This window comes from Patagioenas fasciata, chromosome 1 (genome assembly GCF_037038585.1).
Source record: "Patagioenas fasciata isolate bPatFas1 chromosome 1, bPatFas1.hap1, whole genome shotgun sequence".
NCBI lineage: Eukaryota > Metazoa > Chordata > Aves > Columbiformes > Columbidae > Patagioenas > Patagioenas fasciata.
In genome coordinates this window covers 191021002-191036145 of record NC_092520.1, presented here as the reverse complement: position 1 = coordinate 191036145, position 15144 = coordinate 191021002, and the positions used below count along the sequence as shown (strand labels likewise).

General features: G+C 36.4%; 1 protein-coding gene across 10 annotated transcripts in view; it reads left to right on the top strand.

Annotated features, from left to right (window-relative positions):
* Positions 1 to 15144, top strand: part of CADPS2 (calcium dependent secretion activator 2) — a 307032-nt gene that overhangs the window by 209534 nt on the left and 82354 nt on the right. For all 10 annotated transcript variants that reach the window (XM_071803366.1, XM_065836490.2, XM_065836480.2 and 7 more), the window contains 2 exons: positions 9578 to 9679; positions 13904 to 13967. In XM_071803366.1, coding sequence (XP_071659467.1) covers positions 9578 to 9679; positions 13904 to 13967 — 166 coding nt within the window. The remainder of the gene's footprint in view (positions 1 to 9577; positions 9680 to 13903; positions 13968 to 15144) is intronic.

Here is a 15144-nt window from a genome sequence, read left to right as displayed (position 1 = left end):
TACAGATATTCTCTGAATAGCATTATGAGTGTTTTAGAAATAAAAGAAGTGTTGAACAGAGAGGGTCTGACTAGAACTGAGATTGTAAAAAGGAATAAAAAAGAAACATGAAGAAAGAAGAAAAGTAAGTCAAGGACAGAAGCAGACACACTGAGGATGACAGACGCACATACACACATAATACATCCACTCATTCATCTGCTGCAGCACTAAAAAAATAGTAAAAGGGAAAAAGGAATTTCACAGACAATGCACGACAGGCCAAAGTTCTAGGCTGATCCCTGGCATTATACATCTTAGTTTTATAAGTCAGGCTGAGAATTAGGAAGACCACAGAACAAAGACAAAGAGCTTTATACTCTAGGCATGATGTATTCAAGTTAGATTTCACCTTTGCTCCACAGAGGGATCGTAGCCCTTCCACTAGCCTGAGAAAGATCATCAGAAATGATCTTGAAGTCAGGCGATGGAGGAGCCTGTAGGGATGCAGCCATATCTGTTGTTCAGATCATCAATTTCTTTTAGGTATGAATTTGAGAGTAGCAGGCAATCTAGTGACATCAGTCAAATGATCAGATAAAAGTGTCACTTGCCTTCATTTCTGGTGATCTGGTGAGGAGAAACTCAAGCACAAATCAGAGCAAATCTACAAAATATACCAGGGCCATACCAGGACATATGCCAAGCACACCAATGACTACATCTGATTTGCTAAATAAAACTGGTGAGGAAGCACTCATACAATGGACCCCAGCTGTCCATTAACTGTACGCACTCTCTAGGATCCCAGGCATGGTTGTGGGATTGCACGTACTGAATACTACTCCTAGTAAACACGTGTACTGGTACCTAGTGTGTCTCTTACACTAATGTTGTTGGTTTGGGAACAGAAATATTTATTCAGGGTCAAACACAATGTGCTGAGTCCTCGACTGAGGAATTCAAACCTCATTTGTGCCTTTCCTTTTCTGCTGGGAAGAGTACTGTGACTGGGCTAACAAACTGCTTATGTAAAAAAGGTATTTCTGCTTTTGTCAATGACATTCTTAAGACATACTCTTCCTATATAGCCAAAAAGCAAAATATTTTAGTAGAAGAATAGCCTTGCTGAGTCTTTAAACAAAAACTTATCTTTGTTTCTGAATCAACTTCTCTTTTCCTCCAGTAAATAAAATCAGCTTTTGTTGTGCTTCTGATGCTATGTAGCTTTACAACATCTCCTTTGACTCCTCTTCACAATGTTTTTCTTCTGAAATGGTCCACTATATGGACTACATGGCCTCCATCAAAGTCATTAGTTCACAAGTAAACTTTTCACATTGCGGTTATGCATGCGCTTGTGTGTCTCTGGTAGAAGTAAAATGGGCAGAACAAGGAACTGTAGGATATTCCTGAATGCTGACGTTTCAGTCTAAACAGTCCAGGTAGGAGCTATTGTTTTCGTCCCTGTCACGTTCACTTTTTTTGACTTTTCATGCTGTGACTTCTATTCAGTCCCTCTTGTCTGAAATGGATGCTGGTGGGTATCACATGAAGTGCAAAGTGACTTCTTTCCACCTGCTGAGTTACAGACTGAATTGAAAAATTCAAAATTCAAGCATATTTCCCAGTTATATACATTTTTCTATTCAGAAAGAAAGCTGATTTATTGGAAGTTCATATATGAGAAATGAAGGTACAAGTAATGCTACAAAAATCACAGAAGATAAATAGTTTTTTTCGGCCTTCATTTTGAAATCTTCAGTGCATGTGTGTTTGCACAGAAGAACAGTCAGGGTTCTTCTAAGCCAGTCAGTCATCTGTCTCCAGCATTGACCTGCTTGGAGTAAGAGAAGGGCAAGCATATGCAATATTTCCTCTTAGTGCTCTTTCAGTCTCCCACTCTTTGCAGCTCAGAATATGCCTGTTCAGTAACCTGGAGTGTCTCTGCTTCGGGTACTTGTCCATTGCACCCCTGAACCTGTGTAAGCCCTTTGCACCCTCAGCACCTTTGGCAGCAAGTTCCACAACTCAGCCTCCTCTTGCTTGAAGAACTCTTGCTTTGAACTTGACTCCTACATGGCTCATTTCATTCTCTGATGCTATAGAAAGAGGTGGAGGAGAGACCAAAAAAAAAAAAAATATCTTTCTCTGTTGTCTCTTTGATATTTAAGATTCAAGGAGTATCAGTGAGCCATACATTGGTTACGCTGAATGGATATTTTCTGCTCATTCCTTATAGTTTTCTGAAAATGCCCAATGTTGATTTGCTTCTTTGACTGCTACTGAACAGGGATTGTTTCATGGAATTATCCATCATAACATCAAGATCCCTGTCCTGAATAAGAACTGATTTGAGGATTGAACTAGATGATCTTTTGAGATCCCTTCCAATCCCTAACATTCTGTGATTTTCCCTTACATTTATCTACCTTGAGTATTATTTGCTGTTTTATTGCTACTTGATTTCATAAGGTTCTTCTGGAATTCCACACTATGCCACATAAATATCTTTAGAATTACATTTACTGTCACCTCAGTTCTTACCTGTTTGCTAGGTCATTTATAAATACTGTAAAATAACAGGTTTCAGCACAGATCCTTGCAGAACTCTACTGATAACTTATATTCACTGCAGGTACTCACCATTTTTTCCTGCTCCCTTTTTTTCACTGTAAATGTAAGGACTTTCATTTTTAACTCAGTGGCTGCTTAGTTGCCTTGAAAGCTTTTGGTTAGAGCTTCTGACAAAAGATTTTTGGAAATCCAGGTGCCTTGTGTCAGTCAACCATCACTCTCCACCTGGTTTTGATCCCTTTAGAGAATTTCAAGAAGATCAGAAAATAAGATTTCTCTGCCTTATGGCTTCAAAGCCATACAGACTTCTTCACAATGGATAATATTTACCCAGTTTTCTTTGATTTTATCCTTAAATATGCTTATATTATAGTTCCTTCTAGTTTTCTGGATGTATGTGAAGCTTACTGGCCTGTAGTTCCCCCGGCCTCCCCTGGAGACAACTTCTGATTTTTAAACTGATCTCACATTCTTCACCTCCCATTCCTCAGGAGGAAGGCAGTTCTTAGTGACAACTTTCACATAATCACAGATAATTCAGTTCTGGACCTAGCAACTTACTGCTGTTCATTTTTCTGATTTGTTTTATAAGCTTTTTCTTAGTTGCTTTAATTTTGGACAGATTCTGTGCTGAAAATAATTTTTTTCTTTTGCTATGAACAAAGAAGGGTTTCATAATAAATAGCAGTGCAAAGAATTCATTTTGTATCTCTGCAATAGCCTTGCCCTCTCTAAGAGCTCCTTTTAGATCCTTGCCATCATTTGGCACTGTGGACTCTCTGATAGGCTTCTTGTTCCTGTTATACTTAAAGGAAATGTCTTAAAGTGGAGTAAATGAACACGTAAGAGAAATGAAACTGTGAAAGCTTCAGAGTGCTATGCATTCACATATTTCTTTTCATTTTTCAATGTTTTGTGATAAGAACCATTTATTGCGATTTTGCACCTTGTGTCAAGTGATAAAAGAATCTTCAAAGAAATCATACCTTTCAAATCAGGGACAAAGAACTTTGTAAAAAATAAGGAAAATTACATTGCTCTGTCTCTTCTAATCATTTTTGTGGAGCTTCTGAATAGATATTTCCATCTCTTCTGACTGAATTAACTCTAAAGTAAAGTTGTCTATATCTGGCTGGATTCTTCTTCATTTTATATCTTTCATAAAAAATATCTAAGAAGATTTAATCTAAAATTCCAGAACTTAAGTCAGTAGTTTCACCGTTTATCTGCACATGATCACCATCTGACATGAAAGGTTTTGTCCATTTGATGTCCTCCCAGAAGTGTTATGGTTTTATATGTATAATTTGTATGTTAAAATAACTTAGTAGCATATAGACTTCTTAAATGGTTTTCCCAAGAAACAATCACTAGCAGGATTCTGTGGAACCTTTCAGTTTTAAATAGTTGAAAATGTTTCCTCTTTCTACTGTGCTTCTAGTTTCCTCTCAATCTCACATATTCTGTCTATGTTGTAACGATAGCAGGTGCTAGGTCTTCTTTTACTGTTTTTTATTGTCAATTGGGCCATCTGCTTTAATCTTAGATCTGTTCCAAGGCTGTCCAACAGCTGGAGGAAGGAGCCTGAGATCGCTTACAGTGTGGATCTGTAGGAAAGTGTTTTACATCAGAAGTTATATTCGATCAGTCTACCAGCATCTACCAGTCTTTTGGTTTCATAGTTTTTTATCTTTTTTTTCTGTCAGTCGTCTATAATGGGAATTGTGAGAGTGGATTTCGCATGATCGAAAGGGTGTTTTTATGCAGAAGTCTTTTGTTATCAATCACTGTTTCCCAAGAATCATGGAATGAGGAAATATACCTTTTAAGATTGATATGCTTTGTGAGTTTGTGCTTTTAGATGAGAAGCAATGTTCTCTCAAAATTGAAAAAAACTAGTTGATCCTTGGACATTTATATCCCTTTTCTTCAAGTGAATGTAATCTTCCCCTTTTCTGAGGCTCACTGACAGTGCTGAAAACTTTTTCACTAGATCTTTAGATTTTATGTACTACCCTGTGCCAAGCATGTTGCATGATCGAATTCATCCTTCATTTTTGGAAGCTGATCATTTCCAAGGTGCATGGAACACAGAGGAAGGTAAACCTTCTTTCATTTAATCTGCATTCTTCTTTTTAAGGGGTTCACTTAGGAGCATGATACTCCCAAGCCTCTGATGTGAGGCCTCTCTAAATAGTTGGTTTGGCTTTTTTTAAGTTAATGTTGTTCAATTAATGACAGTGCTTTCTATATATTAGTGCTGTAAATAGCCGCAAGAAAGTCATCAGTAAAGTTCTCCTGAGTTCAAAGTTCTTCACTCAGTAGCAGGCACCAAGTGCAGCCAGGTTGACCTCACCTTTGGTTTATGGAAGGGTACTGTCCTGTGCTGGAAAGTGCTAATAACTATAATAATGTTATATTAAACTTTATCTTCACTACAGTATTAACAGAGACACATTTTTCAACATGTCAAAACAAATCTGCTTCTGAAAAGCCTCAGAGAAACTGTCAATATGAAATTAATCTTAATTCACACATTATTAAGAAATACTAGAACAAAGTTCTGCCTGTTTAAGGTGAGACTTGCCATCTTAGGCAACGGAAAAACAGCTAGTGCTGTTACATACTCTCACCTTCCCTAAACATTATACATTGATTTTCCGTTAATTTCAACTCATTAATGCCTATTCATACCCTTATATTTTGGTTAAAATGATGTTAGATTAGTACATTCTTAGCTTTTCAGTAGAAGGGTATTAATGAATCCCACCTAAAATATAACTGCATAAATATCATTAAAATGAACCTGATTTATCATCTTAATCTGTTTTAGTGGCCTTCAGAATTGGTCTTTTTCGTTCACTTGTGACAAAGAGGGTATGACCTGTAAGCAGATGTAGGATCAGCCTGAGAAGTGCGTACAGCAGAAGGCTCTATTGTGTCATTTTTTTCTCAGAATGTTTGAAGAATTGTTAATATAAACAACAAAATGCTCAGTCTTCAAGTGCATGTTGGTTAAAGCTATGTTTAAATGCCACGCGATAATTTGCTCTCCTCATTTTCTGTTAATAAAAAGATGTCTGTTCTGCCTACTTCTAAGCTGATAATGTAAATTATTGTTTTTCTTAGATTTGTCTAACATAAACCATGGACTCTGCAAAAACCTTAATTAATGCATTTGTCTTTTAGAAGATAATTTAGGTATTAAAGTATTTGGATATTAAAGTCCTATAAATAGCTAATAAAACCTCTAAAACAAAATTCTAAACAAACTTACTAAGAAACAGGAAATCAAAATTTTATCTTGCTAATTTGAAAATTGTCACTGTACTTTCATTTTATTGTGCATCCTACTGAATTTAAAAATAAGTGCTCATAGAAAGCACCGAAGTCTTCTAAAACAATTTGTTTCTAGGATACAAGATGACATTTAGGTTTTGGTTTTGTTTTCCTATACCCTTGAAATGTAGTTTATTATATAAATATATTGAAGTAAGACCGTAGCCGAAGTATTTTTCTTGTATTTTGTTTTTCATCACAATTTCTCATCTTTCTCTGACAGGTTTTTTTGGTCAGCCTTACTGTTCTCATATGTGTGCGTGTACGTTAGAATATCAATCTGTGCATTCTCCTCGTGCTCTTTCTTTTTTTTCCTGACAGACCAAAGTGATGGTCTATGTTTTTAACAGGGAAGGCTTATTAAAAAGACTTTAAACATTTTTTTAAATATGCAAATATTCCAAAAGAACCAGCATCAACAATATTCCAGAGGAAAAAAGGAAAGTCAGTTGTGTTCAGTTAGTATTTTACAAGTCTGTCTCAACAAAGCAGTCTTGCTTAGGGCAACAATTCACTCTCTGAGAGGCCACTAGGAGAAGCTGTTTCCAAAGTTGAGAACTGGAAACAATGTGCAGTCAATCCAGTGTCCATCATACCTAATTCTCATTGGAACTGGAATACCATAGCTATTCACAGGAATCTTAATCCAACAATGCATCAAGTGACCTCTGAAAATTATTACAGGTTTTAAGACCTCTAGACATCAAAATATTTCTGGAGGGTACTTCCAAGCCTGAAAGGATTACGTTAAGTGAGAAAAAACAGTCCATTCCCAGAGAAAAGCGTAAATCCACCAACTAATCAACCAGCTTCCCTAGAGTAACTGCCATCAGGACAGCAATCTTGCAAGATTGTCACAGTAAAAGTTTCTTTAAAAATTCCAGTCAACCTCTATTTTTGGTGTCATTATTTAAGTGTCTTACAGTCAAACAGCTACTTCCCACTTGAATTTACTAGCTCTAGTTCATGAGGTGTTTGTTTCAAATCTCTTTCGATATATAAGTCTGAGTGAATTAAACAATTTGAGATGTGACCAGACACAACATTACATTTGTGCCACTTAGATTGTGATCTAAGCAGACAAGACAGACCAATCCAAATCCAATTGACGGAGTTCTTATAAACCAGAAAACTAATAAAAGTGAGAGAGAGAAGGCTACTCAGGTTTTGAGTGTTCAGTTTTACCTAGTTCTCTAGTCCCAAAAGCAGTTGTGAAGAATAAGGAGGAAAAGAAAATGGAGGAAAGGAAAATTCACTCTCCATTTACTTTCTTGAAAAGGTAATGTTAAAATGAAAACTCTTCTTAAGACAGTCTATCACTTTTCTTGGCTGAGTTCTTGAAAGAGAGGTCCCAGGCTTCAATAAGAAAGCTGAATACTGGTTTTGAATTGAAAAAATCAGGTTCAAACCACTATCCATAACATAGTAGGAAAGGCACATTTCTTATTGTTTTTAGTCGCAAAATAATCCTTGCATAGTTTATGCATGAACTAAACCTTTGAAAAACAAATGACTGCTTGAATCCGATTTTCTTGGCTGGCACAGAAATTTCTAAGTAAAAATAACCAGCTATACTGTGCTATTTGATTTTATCCTGTCTTAAAAGCAATTAAAGAAAAAGATCTGGAATACATAATGAATGGGAAATTTGAAACTATCTATTTATTTTTTTTCATGTCAGCTCATCTCAGAGTCAGATTTTTTTTTTCTGTGGTTCTTTTATCTCAGTAGTAGGCAAACATTCCCAAGAGTAGCAAAAGAATGATCGCCAGTACAGTAGATGTCTCAGAACTGTGTTGTGAAAATGCATTTTTATATTCTGCTTGTTGCAATAGGGCTAACAGGAAGGAACAAAATATTCATTCAGACTTCGTGCTGTTTTCTAAAAGCATGTTTCAAGAGACAAGTTTGTTAGTGCCATAGACAGGATATTTTTCTAACACTTTTTGGTGTACTTTCTTCCGGGATGTTTGCTTTTATGCAAACATCCACTGAAAACATACTTAAAAATTCTGAAAATTTTAGGCATTGTCAGTGAGGTTCTTTATGACAGCGAACTCAGGGAAGTGACAGGTCCTCGGTATGTAGTGAACCTCGCCTTAGTGCAGGTTGACAGATGTGACATCCTACTGGCTCACCTTTTTCACTTACTGTTATCTGGACCCCTAGGTCTTTTCTGTCGTATATATGACATGCCTCAGCGAGGTTTAATATGACAGAACTATTTGCTTTATCACTCCAGAGCATGATCTCTCCTGACAATGAAATCAGACAGTGCAATTTACTTAAATTTGAACTTGTTCCATCTGTCAGAAGGCTGAGGTAAAGTATCCTGGCATCCGTCAAAAGAGAGAAGATAAGTTATTTGCTCTTTCGTGTCAAATTTATACACTAGTATATTGATGTGCCTAGTTACTCATATCTCCACCATATCTGATTTGTATTGTTGTCTTCACAATAATTTAAGGAGATCAGGCATTCTTTCCACCTTGACTTGACAGATCACAAATATAAGTGATTCAAAGAGTGAGAGAAGTGTTAATGTTGTGACCAGGTAGCAACTTACCCTTCTAGATTTAAGTATAGTGCAGAAACTAGAAGTAGCAACTTCGCAAAAAGTTGTTCACAGAATCACAGAACGATTCTTAGAACATTCTTAGAATGTTGCCTTTCTTCATGCCATTTTACTACAATTTTCTCAGTTAAAGAAACATTGAGATACAGTTTTAGAGTCTCTGGAGGAGGTATAGGTTGGATCCACACTCAGTGTCCGGTAGTAAACTTAGGTGGGAAGCAGTAGCTGTTTTGTTACCCTGGAGCACAAAGTTAAGAAAGTAACAGGAAGTTTTCAGATATTTCTTTTTAAAGTATGCCATATATGGGGAAATTGTGACTGCACAGCAAAAATACCATTTGGAAAATGTGTATTTAAATTTCTTTCATTTTGCCATTATTTTAATATAAAGACATTAATAACACCTTTAGGCTAAGACTCTTAAGTGTGTGCTTATTGTACTTACTACAAGGCTTATTATTAATTATTGGTACTTAAATTTGATGTTTAGAAGTGCCAGTGCTTTTGGTTTTTTAAAGACTATTTTTTGTTGCATCCTTTATGCTATATTTATATGGAAGTTTTTACATGCTGCTATTTGTCAGTCTGGGATGGGGATCAAAAATCTATGCTTGCTCTAAGCAGGTGGATTTCTAGGTGTTGCGTGGTCTGGCTTTTCTCATTGGGGTTTCCTTCCCACATTTATTTTAAAATCACTTTCAGCCATATTGTACATCTGGGAAAAGATCTGAAAGATTCAAGGAGCTGAAATTCAGCAAGGCCAGAGTAGGCTCCTCTATTGTGCTATCAGTACTAATTTTCTTGAGAAAGAGTACTACATATTTGGGAATGATTTGGGAGAAATATATGCTAACTTGTGTTCATATCAGGACCAGGTAGAAACTGAAGACTCGAATGTAAAAGTCCAGCTCAAAAGTTAAGTTGTTTGTTTAGTTGCAATTTGTCATTACTATAATCACAGCTTATTGTTTATCCTTCAAGACAATGGGAAAGGGGAAAGGACAGTTAGCACGTGTGTTAACTGAAAGCTTTAAAAATAAAGATCACTCTTCAAAGAGGAATCTGTATGAAGGGATATCAGCATTTATTAAATATTTAATATTACAGGCCAGATGGAATTGGAACAGTATCTATTGAAGAGAAAGAAAGGTTTGAGGAAATTAAGGACAGACTTTCCTCCCTTTTGGAAAACCAAATAAGCCATTTCAGGTGAGTGTATAATTTATTCAATTAATGCTAAGTTTTACCCGGAAGAATTTTCTCACGGTACTCAGTTTTGGTCTAGAACAAGCAGAGTGAAAATAAAGCAGTCTAACTGCAAATATTTTTTTTAATAAATAAAATATGAAACAATTTATTTAAGCAGGTGATTGTTCTTAGAATTTGTGTATCATATAAGCTGTGTTCTTTCTGTGGTAGAAAAGATTTTTCAAAAATATAGGCCTGTTTTTTGTTGATCCTTTTAAACTTTAAGCTCTCTGTGACTCTTAGAAAATTGTATTTGAAAATGATGGAACCGTGACAGTTTCTGGATTAGTGCTGATCAGAAAAATTATTAATATGTAAGTAGAGAACGCCTTTTTTATATGGCAGCTAAAACTTTTTCCTAGATGTCTAATGTCATTTGTTGAGTTCCATTATACTTATCTTTCCTAAATCAGCAAAAAAAATATATAACAACAATGTCAAATAATTATTTGAGTTGAAACAAATAAAGGTAAAGCCCATCATGTCTGCTTACCTACACACTAGAGTATGTTGATGAGCTCTATCAGTGACCATTTGATCTTTCTGCCTCAGTCTTGATGGGTTTAGAGGGAATTCAAACAATGTTAAGAAACTCCTCCTTAAGAGCAATGAAATGTGTCATACAAAGGTGAACGCCTCCATTCTTCAGAGGACTCTAAGGTTTGCCTTAAAATCCTGTTTAACCAAGATAGGCAAACAGTGCTCTGCCAGGTGAAGAGCAATCATTATATCTTCCTCTGACTTCCTCTGAGCAAATGTTAGAAATAAAAAAAAAAATTAAAAAAAAATAAAAATAAAAAAAAAAAAAAAAAAAAAAGGAATGTCCAGACTTAAATGAGGACACTGTCATAATACTGGTAGACGAATCACCTGTGCCCTGGAATCTGAATTTATAAAGCATATAGAGTTACAAATAAGATATCCTGATAAAGAATTGGCATTAGACTTTAAAAGAAAATGTAGATAATGTAAAAAGGTCACCCATATAATTTATTAACACAGAATAACCAAGTCCATGAGATTGCTTTCTGAAGAAAACATGGTATTAAAACTACTTCAGATTCTAGTCGATCAAAATTGTGATGACTGATTTTCAAAAATACGTCCAGCAGTAAAGATCAGTGCAAAGTACTCGCTGAGCTTCTTTGCTTTGGCCTTATTGTCCCTGAATGCCAAGTGCCCTTTGTTCCGTGTCACCGGGCAGTCCCACCATCTCCCAGGCTGGTGTCCTGCTTCCACTGTTCTTTCTACTACTGTTTCTACCATACTGTTTACATGTGCCCTAAAATATTTTAGAGGCTTTCATGTCCTCTTTTTCAGATAAGTTTTTAAAATAGCAGATTATCTACAATAACCTCTCTATCTTTTTCATGTAATCACAGAGGGCGTTTTGGTTCTTTTTTCAGATGACTTTCTTTTAACCATGGCATGCATTTAACTTGGAATCTTATTTTTTGAATTTTCCCTTAGGCTGCTTGTAGGTTTCTTGCCTTTTTTTTTGAAATTGAATATACATGTACAAAATGTACCTGGTTTTAATGTTATTGTTTTATGATCACTACTACAGAGCACCTTTCCTGCTCTGCACCTCTCAAACTGTGTCCTGTTCACGTTTGAGACCAAATCCAGAATAGCATCTTCTCCAGGGGGTCCTAAATTAGCTGTCCAAGGGAGCAATTCAAAACTGTATCATTGTATCTCATCCTAATAAGACGTGGATCAAGCATTATTCTTTTTCCTGTAATGCGTTAGAACTTTTCTAAGCTTTGCCCTCGCCCCATTGCTTTGCACTCAATGCGCTGCTCAGCTGTCATTGTGGACAGTTTAACTGAAGAGTCTGTTTCTCTTCCTGCCTTTTCAGTGGTGCACTCAACACTTGCTGTGTCCACCTAGGTCACTAGGTCACACCCATCTGAAAAAGATGCTCTCCCATGTCTGTCAGCTAACTGGCAGCTTCTGGTTTCGATAGACCCCTATGGACTCTCTAATTTTCAGTGCTATCAGCCTGTCTCCATTATGATTAAGATGCAGTCTGCCCATCCCATGCTGGTGGCTCTCATCTAAAGGATTTCCCAGTTCTTAAGGTATTTACACCTTTCCTCTCTGTAATCTTACTGACCCACTGAGACTTTGGATCTCTGCCTGCCTCTCAAGCGTCAAATGTGAAAGAGCCAATATTACAGAGAAAGATGCTGTGAGGGTCTTGAACTTTAAACTCTTGCCTGACTGTGTGAATTTTATCTCTGGAGTGTTCCTCCCACACCTTCATATGTTGGTGGTGCTAATGTAGACCATGAGTGCTGCTCCTTCTCTGTTCTCTCTTAGGTAGCTTATAGAAACATCTCCTGATGTCCACTGCCTTTGTACCGAGCAACTGACTTACTGCTCGGTCCTCTTGGACGTCACAGACCCACTTGTCCATGCATCTAATAATTGAATTGGTCACTGTCACCATTTATGTCTCCCAGTCCTTAAAGATCCCCTCAGCTGTGGGAGCATCCTTGCCACAGCTGAACAGAATGAAATCAAATGCCATGGGGGTTTTATCCAAGAGATTGAATTTCCCCTAGCCAGCAAGATGCTGTTTCTCTGCCTCCTCAGCAGCACAGAGACTGTAACACTGGAGACAGAACTGTTCAGAGTGTCCCTTTAGGCCTCTAATGTGAACATTTCCTTTTCTTTAAGCTGCTAATCTCAGAAAGCAACTCTTGTTTGTCAGAAGCTCCTTGCACCAGTTGCACACATAAGCTTGCTGCCCACGTTGTACTCACACCTACTGTCTCCACAATAAACTGCAATAACCCCTATTGTACTGTGGGACTTCTGTCTGCATCATGAACTTAAAACTGGTTGGGTTTTGGAAACTTGTTGTGTTATTTATGCTGCAGAACAAACCTGGAAGGAAGTCTTCAATTTGAAATATTAAGTATAATCAAGAAATGAGTGACATTTATTCTAAAACTACCATTAGAGGCTGATAGTAATAAACTATTCCTGTTGTGGGAAAGACAAATCAAGGATTATGGAAATATACTGAAAAAGGAGAAGGAGGAGATAAAACACCTAAAGAAGTGTTCTGGTTTAAGATGACTTAACACCTAAGGGTCATTAAATCTGCTTTGATAATTTGTTAACCTGTCCCCAAAATTTGTTAGCAGTACAGTAAGAAAGGAACAAAATGAGGCAAAGCAAATACTGGAATTCTTGTAGTGGGAAATCCTTTTTTGACCTCATTTACAGGGCTTTATTTTAGCTAATCAAATGCATATCTAAAATTCATTGATCTGAATCCTTCTATTATAAGAAAAGATTTTACTATTGGAACACATTAAAATATGAGGCTACCATTCTCAGTGAGTAATAATAACAAAAAATAATCTCAGCAAAGTAAAAAATCCTTTTTCCAATTGGGGTTATCCCAGCAAGATTTTATAGACAGGATTAAGAGAGGTTACAGTTGCCTGAGCATTGTAGTCTCATTGAGCTGGTATATCGGATCATTCAGAAGACAAAACTGAAAAACAAAGCTATGAATGGAGTCAGTTTTTAATTTACATAATTTTAGAAGTATAAAGACAGAAGTGGATATGGTTCAAGTTGTAGCTGATAAAATTAAGTTAAAATAAAAGCTTTTCCAAGCTCTTTATAATAAAATGGGGAAAATATGGAATATCTGGAGACATTTTTGTTTCCATATATCTCTAGAAACTGAAATTTCTGACATTGTATCCTTATCTTTATCCAGTATTAAAACACAGTGTAGTATACAGAGTGATACTTCACAGCTCCACCAGCTGCTGTGGCTACATGAGAAATAGTACCTCTTTCCAGGAAGATAACCATTTAGCTCATCAAAGACCATTAAATGTCCTTTATAGTTGAGAAAGTGGAAGTGAAGCCTTTTGCCGTTTGTATTTTTTCTGTATTTAGTCCTGAGCTGCTGGTGGGCTGATAGTGTTGTGCTATGTAGTATGTCATATATGTGCTCCATGGTAGACGATTAAAGAGGCCTCCTGCTTTCCTTAGTACTTTGCATATAGGGAGTCTTCTGCAAACCTAATTTAATGCCAATTGTGTACAGTTACTTAGTTAGGTCTCAAAGCAAATTCTTAACTTAGGTATTATAATTCTGATAATTTCCTCTTTTTTTTCTTTTTTTTCTTTTTTTTTTCCTTATGTTTTAAGATACTGTTTTCCTTTTGGTCGTCCTGAAGGAGCTTTAAAAGCCACACTTTCATTACTTGAAAGGGTAAGTTTGAGAATGTATTTTAAGTTCTGCTTAAGTACTAAGTCTGCATTTTTCTTTTGCTTTCAGGCTGCTTAAAGTAGACTCATGTCTTCTCAGATATTTTACTACTGATTTTAATTATTCAGTGGGAGGTTTTTTCTCAGTGTTTTCCATAGAGGCAAACAGCTGTTTCTGTAAGACTTATTTATTGAGCTTTCACTTTGAGCAACTGTAGTGACTCTGTTTCTGTATAATTTAATGATTACCTAGCATTACCTCTGAAGCAGTACAAATCTAGAGCCCTCCTTTCCTGCTTTCTGCAGTTTGTTTTAATATAATGCCGATCTTGTCTGTACTGATATGTAACATTTAAAAGCATCTATATAATCCAGATAATCTTCCATAAGTGCATATTCTGAGTCAAATTAAGAAAAAAAAAAAAAACACTATATGCAGAAAAAATGTCATGGGCATCTATAAATGTAAACTCTGGCCCAGCAAATCCTCTTGTATTGACTGGAAGGGAGAAGACCTTGTAATGGCAAAACCATCTCAGACTTCTGTAGGGAAAGGGACTTTAAATTCCAGCAGAGATTCCAGAGGAATTTTGGCAGCAGGAGCCCAATGAAGTTATGTCTGTGTAGCTCTACCAAAATCTGAGAGGTCTGGTCCTGAGAAGTGTTGGTTGTTCTGCTCTGCACAACACTCCATGGATGGAGATTCTGTCTTAGAAAACCTCTGCTATGTTCAAAAATACGTAGACAGGCTAGGTATATATGATTTCTTTCGCATATGATCTCAGTGCTTGTCGTGCTGTGTAGATTCCTTTGTGTTACATCAAACAGCTGTTTGTCTCGCCGTTCCTGCTGTCACTAATAGCAATGGTACTTTGTGTCTGGTGCTCAACCAACACCATTGTCAGTGTTGACCACCAGGAGTAAATGTACATACCTACACCTGCGAATTCAAAATGAGTTACAAACATTTTATTTTACCTGTATTTGAAGATTTTGAAAAAAAAAAAAAAAACAAACCAGATCTAGAATCAAAGTTTTTGAATACTATATTTTCATTTGTTGATAATCCAGAAGTTATTCATTAAAAAGAAGCAAGTCAACAAAGGTAGGTATGTCATATGAGTGTGCAAGTAATGGAAGAAATCTGCTTTGTAAGAACATCTTTCTAATGGCTTCTCTGT